General features: G+C 35.4%; 1 protein-coding gene across 1 annotated transcript in view; it reads left to right on the top strand.

Moving 5' to 3' along the window:
* UBXN7 (UBX domain protein 7) overlaps positions 1–7,165 on the top strand; it is a 61,162-nt gene that overhangs the window by 44,898 nt on the left and 9,099 nt on the right. The window contains exons 7-10 of the mRNA XM_010834338.1: positions 1,229–1,319; positions 1,967–2,094; positions 6,070–6,463; positions 6,580–6,659. Coding sequence (XP_010832640.1) covers positions 1,229–1,319; positions 1,967–2,094; positions 6,070–6,463; positions 6,580–6,659 — 693 coding nt within the window. The remainder of the gene's footprint in view (positions 1–1,228; positions 1,320–1,966; positions 2,095–6,069; positions 6,464–6,579; positions 6,660–7,165) is intronic.

Here is a 7,165-nt window from a genome sequence, read left to right as displayed (position 1 = left end):
AAAAAAAAAAAACAAACAAAAAAAAAAAAAAAGAACCAAGCCATATAACCATATAGTACACATAGTTCAGAAGAATTTTAACATCATTTTTTAAGCATCTTGAAAAGAGTGTATAGCTATACTGTTTAACAGAAATGTAATATGATTAAAATTTTATTGTAGCCACATTTTTAAAAGTCGAAAGAAACAGGTGATTGATTTTAATATATTTTAAAAATCAGTATCTGTAATATAAAACTAATGTTAAAATATTGATAGAGGCATTTGGGTTGTGGGGTTTGTTTTTTTTTGCGGGGGGAGTGTTAAGCTTTCAGGATCTGGTATGTATTTTACATTTATAGTATAGCAGTTAGGATTAGTCACATTTCAAATGTTTCAGTAGCACATATTCTGGGGGCTACTATAATTGATAGTGCAGATGTAGAAGATTTGAAGGAATTGAGAAACCTTTGTTTAATATGTTGATTTTAGCCTGAGTTTGGTAATCTTTAACTGTATGTCCTTAAATTTGTCACTTAGTCTTTCTGGCTCTGGTTTCTTTTTATATAAATTACCATGCTAACAGTAGGTGATCTTGCTCCAGTTTTTTATATTATGGAAAATTATAGGGAAAAACTCCCATAGTCCAGTGGTTAGGACTCTGAGACTTCCACTGGGGACACGGGTTCAATCTCTGGTCAGGGAACTAAGATCCTGCATGCTGTGCAATGCAGCAAAAAAAAAAATTTATAAAAAATAAAAACTTATGAATTAATTTTTCCCCACTCTAAGATATGCTGTTAATGTTAGTAATTTGCCAGGTCATTCTTTACAGGCCCCTGAATTCTGTAAGTTTTTTTCTGAACAGTAACCTTTTATTCAACAACTATTGATTGAGCATCTGTTTGCCTAGCAGTATGCTGGGCACTTGAGTTGATAATCTTAACATATTGTGATTTATTAAGATGTATGTAGTTGAGAGTCAGAAGTGACATAGAGGGACAGGTGACTTGAAAAGGAAGAACTGGGTCAAGGAGGAAGGATGGATTGCTGTATTTATGTAAGAGTCAGAAGTGACTCTGAAGACAGGAAGTGAAGAGTTCACATTAGGTGACCTTCATTTTCTCTGTAGGCAGTGAGAGCCTAACATGCCAAAGGTGTTTTTGGAGAATTAATAGCTGTTGGTATATAACAAGGTACTTTTTTAAGAGGCTGATTTTTTTTTAAATATGTATCAATGACTTAACAGGTCTATCACGACAGTGAGGAAGGTCAGAGATACATACAGTTTTATAAGCTAGGGGATTTCCCCTATGTTTCCATCTTGGATCCACGGACAGGTAAGGTGTATTTCAGCTTACGGCCTTTAACTTATTGTGTATCTTTCAATTACCTAAATAATCTTCAATTTTATCTTGGATCCAGTTTCAAGATTGTCTGTAGTAATATATATGAAAGGTTCTTGTTCATGTGCCTCAGAATTACTTAAAAATCTATTGATGTGTGTATTTAGGGAGTTTGTTAGGAAACAACTTCGGGAGATGGTAGTATTTTAAATTTGCAGTTCTGTTCTTTCAAAGAATAACAGTTTATCTTACCATTTTTAAGGATCCCCTTAGGTCATTTATTTAAGATTATTCCGATACTCACTGTAATCCCACCAGAGAAGCAGAGGGTAGAGCTAGTTTCATTATTAACTGATTGAGTTTTGTATATGTATTGGTTTGTCTGAATCTCCTCTTCCTAAATAGCAATAAATGATACCAGCAGATAGCGTAGTTGTTCTATCATGAAGGCTGGGAATTTCTTAGGTTCGTTATAATTAGTGTATCTTCTAGGTTATGAAGACACTGTAACTTAAGTGGTGATGGGTGGGTATATGTTCCCAGTAAATTTTAATTGTGGTATGCTGAAAGAAATACTTAGTGAGAATTCAGAAAGAACGTTGCTTTTATTATATTTCTATATCCTGGTTTTTAATCTTTAGGTCAGAAGCTTGTAGAGTGGCACCAGTTAGATGTATCTTCTTTCTTGGACCAAGTAACGGGATTTCTGGGTGAACATGGGCAATTGGATGGACTTTCTAGCAGTCCCCCCAAAAAATGTGCCCGTTCAGTAAGTATGACTGAGAAGTGGTGATGGGCAATTAAATATAATTGTATAAAAGTGCCTTGTGTAAAATGTTTGAGGTTAAGATGGTAAAGATAATAATGTAAGTGGCAGACAGTTAAAATACGTGGCTGTACAACATCTTACGTTTTGATAGTTTCCCACATAAGGGTTCTTTCTTCTCAGTGAAACTGCAAGATTCATATTTCCAGTCTCACTTGTTGCCAGGGTCAGGCATGGGACCTAAGGCCTGGATTTAGAACTGGACAATGTGAATGTTACCTGTGAGCCCAGTAACAGAGAAACCCACTTTTTGAGAGGCAGTACTGTTCGGACTTTTGGAATCCAGGTCTAAGCAGCAGCAGAAATGATATTTTTGCTAGAACATCTCTCATGGTGTAGTTGGGCATTATTTCTGATTACATAGCTTTAGGCCCTAGCTCTCAGGCCCACCTAAAGATTATTTCTATATTTAATTCTATAATATGCTATTACTAGGCCGACCTACTTGATAATTGATAGCAAAATTAGTTTTAAGTAAGAGACCTTCAAAGTTGTGGGAATCTCTCATTGATTATGGGAACTATTTGGGTTTGATGGCAGTGAGGATGGAATTAATTATAGAGGATCTGACTTTAATAGTCTAGTACCATGCAGTAATGAAACAGTTCCTTAAATTACTACCGAAAATAAAGTGCACATTTAAGGAGAGGCTGTGAGTACTTGCCAAGGGTTTGAATACAATTCATTTTTCCTCCTCCATTACTCATGAATTTTACTTAAGTAGAATTCTTTTTTAAGACATTAAAAAATCCAGGAAGTTTCTATGATTTCCCTGAGAGGGTTTTCTCATCTTTTGCAATCATAGGCTGAAATTGTCAAAATCCGGAGCCTGAGCTTTCAAGTTGCTGAATTACAACATAAATTTGGTTTAATATTTCACCAGATGTCTTATAAAAGTTAAGGAACTTGGTAGGGAAAAGAGTGGGGCCATAAAATTGGATAATTACATAGGGCTTATTTGGGTGAGTAGTACCTCAGACCCCACTTATGAACTAAATAATTCTCTGACTTAAATTCTGATCAACTCTGTACAAGAGAAACTGCAACATAAAATAGCTTAAACAAGGAAGACATCTTTTCTCAATAAGTTCAGAGGGAAGCAATCTAGGACTTGACTGCTGTGGATGTCATCAAGGAACCAGGCTCCTTCTCTTTTTTCCCCCCCACTTCCATCCTTAGTCTTGGCTTTTGTCCTCATGGTTATGGTATAGATGCTGTGCTCCCAATATCACAGTCTAATGGAGAAGGAGAAAAGAGGTGATATCTTTATTACAAAGATAAAGAGCCACAGATGAAGATTTCTGCTTATTTTAGCTGGACACAGTTGCTTGTACAAACACAGTTGAGGTACCTTTTAATAAGGAAGCAAAGATCCTAATTGTGCCTGTAAAAGGAAGCATGCCCCACTAAAAAATTCTATTTACCAGTTTATCTTGCAGCTAAAAAAAATTGTGGAATGGAACTAAAGCATCACTTACAGAGAAAGTAAATAACTAAATGCCTGTATTAAAAAAGAAAGCCTCAAATTAATGACTTAATTTTCCATCTTAAATGAAATTAAAAAGGACCCACACAGAAAAAAATTAAATCAAACCCAAACTACGCAGAAAGAAAAGGGGAAAGAACAAAGATCAACCAGTAACTTAGAAAACAAAAGAAAAAAGTAAATGAAACCAGAAGCTTGTTTTTTAGAAAGTCAGTAAAATTGGTAAGCCTCTAGTCAGATGGTGAGGGGAAAAAAGCCACAAATTACCAATTACAGGATTGGGAGAGGAGCCATCATATAGATATTACAGTTATTGAAGAAATAATAAGTAATACAGTGAATAACTTTATGTCAAATACTTGACCCTTTAGGTAAAAAGGACAAATTCCTAGAAAGACATAACCTACTAAAGCTCATTAAAGGAAAAACAGATACCCAAATAGTCCTATTAATATATCTGTTAATTAAATTGAATTTGTAGTTTAAAACTTCCCACAAAGAAAACTGTGCCCAGGTGGCTTCCCTGGTAAATGTCTTTAATTTTTAAGGAAGAAATAATGCTAATTCTACACAAACTCTTCCAAGAAACCAAAGGGGAAGAAATACTGCCTAGTTCATTGTGAGGCCAGCATTAACTTGCTATCAAAACCAAAACCAAAAACTGAGCTTTGTTTTACAAGGAAAACAAAAGACAAAGACATTAAACCAATAACCCTCATTAACAGAGATAAAAAATTCTTGACAAAATTTTCATAAATCAGACTCAACAGTTTATAAAAAAGCAGTGTATCCTGACCAAATGGGTTTTAGCTCAGGAATTCAAGGTTGGTTTAATGTTAGACAACCAACCAATGGAATTCACTAAAAAAGAAAACCATATTATCTGCCTCAAGTACAAAGTTAAATAGAAGTCAGATCTAGTAAGTAAGGAATCAGAGGAGAATGAATGTTGGATAGGAAGCCAGCAGTATCTACTATGGTGGGAGTCTTTAAAATCAAGCTGCATGCTGTGTAATATCATTATTATAAACCTACAGTTCACTTAAGCCATTGATGGTCACATGGGTACATCTACTTGCCTTTTTTATTTATTTACATGTATATTTGGTGCTCAATTAGCCTTAAGTTACCTTAAAATTTGGCTCTGTCCATGGGATTTTCCAGGCAAGAATACAAGAGTGGGTTGCCATTTCCTTCTCCAGGGGATCTTCCCGACCCAGGGATCGAACCCAGGTCTCCTGCATTGCAGGCAGATGCTTTACCCTCTAAGCCACCAGGGAAGTCCAATTTATATATATATATTTTTGGTGCTAAATTAGTCTTAAGTTGCCTTAAAATTAAAAAAAAAAAAAAAATTTTTTTATGTTATTGGCAGATAGGGTAAGCCAAATTGAAGCTCCTTTAGTTTTTTGTTAACAACCTGAACTTTTTATTGTGGAAAATTTTAGAATAGAAGGAGTTTATTGAGCCTCTATGTGTCCATTAACTAATTTCAGTCATTAACAACTTGTGGTGAGTCTTGTTTCAGCTATACCCCGTCCTTTGAAGCAAATTATTTTGAAGCAAATCTCAGAATTCATTGTTTTATTTATTAATTCTTTGGCATGTATCTTTAAAAGATAAGAGATTTTTTATTTTTAGAAATAATCACAGTATCCCTAAAACACCTGCAAAAAATTAGCTGTAGTTCCTTTATATCATAAAATATCCAGTGTTCAGCTTTTGACTATCATAAAAAATCTTTTTGTATAGTTTGGATTCACTCTAGTAATGCCTATTTTGTGACTCAACAAGTTTAGTGAAATCTGTGACAGTAGGACTTTTCCATGGGGAGAACTATTGGAAGTTGCTTTTCGTGGTCACAATGAGAACCTTCATTGAAATTAAGTTTGAAAAAATGTACTTATTTTTTCATATTTTTTATACAGTGTTTTGTTTTGAATGTTAAAGATGTTAGATTTTTTTGTAAAATGATCATTACTCAGTTATTTATTTACTGATAGCCTTCTGTGTGCCAAAGCTGTGCTGGTTAGTGAGCAAGATAGACATCTTTCTTTGTGCTTAGTCATGTTAAAGACTAATGTTTTGACTTTTATATTTAAAACCTTAATTCATGTCTTGTTCTGGGCAAGGAATAAATTGTTTTTGATTTCCCCCACCCCACATCCTGCCAAGTCCTGTGCTTGTAATCATAGTGCCAGATAGTGTGACAGTTTTTATTTTTGTGTTTAAAATGCCATTCCAACTTGGCTGTTTAAGACAAAGTTGTTGCCCTCAAATAGCTTAAAATTTAGAAGAAGAGATACATCCAGCAGACAATAATAATGGCAAGCTGACTGTTTGATTTCCCATGCCCTATTTGACTTGATTACTTTTTTGGTTTAACTGTTTTCTTTTTCTTTCTACCCATGTTGTATGACTGCATCTTGCAGGAGAGCCTTATAGATGCAAGTGAAGACAGTCAGCTAGAAGCTGCCATCAGAGCCTCCTTACAAGAGACACATTTTGATTCCACACAGACAAAACAGGATAGTCGCTCAGATGAAGAATCTGAATCTGAACTTTTTTCTGGCAGTGAGGAGTTCATATCTGTTTGTGGCTCTGATGAAGAGGAGGAGATAGAGAATCTTGCCAAGTCTAGAAAGTCTCCCCACAAAGATTTGGGGCATAGAAAAGAGGAGAACAGAAGATCAATGACTGAGCCCCCTGCCAGAACTGAGCCTGGAACAGCCACAAACCACCAAGGATTGCCAGTCATGGATTCAGAAATATTGGAGATGTCACCTGAAAAATCAGATGGAATAGTGGAGGGCATTGATGTAAATGGTGGGTCACATTTTAAACTTCCTTTACTTAAAATTTTAATATTACTGAAGAGAATTATTTGTTTAAATTAGTGTTCTGTCATATAGCTATATATAATTTTTTAACCTTTTCTTTAGGACCAAAAGCACAGCTGATGTTGCGGTATCCAGATGGAAAAAGGGAACAAATCACTCTTCCAGAGCAAGCTAAACTACTAGTAAGTATATCTAGTTTACTTGAAGCAGAAAAACTAATTGGTGTAATTAGCTTGATGATTCTTTGATATGGGTGTTAGTTAGGTATGACCTCTAACTGGAAACTTCACTGTGGTGAATCTTTAATTCTCACTGCTTTATTTCCTTCCCACCTTATCTTGGGCAACTTGCATAGTCTGTTCTAGTCAAGGCTTCTCTGTTCCACAGCTGCTTGCAGTAGAAACCCAACTGAAATTATTGCCTGGAAAAGGAGTGAGGTTTAGTTAAAGACTATAGTGGGGCCTCCTGGATTTCCTAGTAGCTGGAATTGCAAAGTAGTTAAGAAACATGACTGTTTTCTATGTGTTTCTCTTGTGGGGCCTGTTGAGTGTCCCCCTTGTGATTCTCTGCTTCATACCATCCTTCTCTCTGTATTCTGATGACTGTTTGGAAAACAGCTTGTACATAATCCGTAATAGAGAGCTTTGAGAGCTTTTCCTCTAGAGTCCATAGCTGATAAGCCTTTCTT

Source organism: Bison bison, unplaced genomic scaffold (genome assembly GCF_000754665.1).
Source record: "Bison bison bison isolate TAMUID 2011002044 unplaced genomic scaffold, Bison_UMD1.0 scf7180017864032, whole genome shotgun sequence".
Taxonomy (NCBI): domain Eukaryota; kingdom Metazoa; phylum Chordata; class Mammalia; order Artiodactyla; family Bovidae; genus Bison; species Bison bison.
The sequence above is the reverse complement of the archived record's forward strand: the minus strand, read 5'-3'. Positions and strand labels throughout refer to the sequence as shown.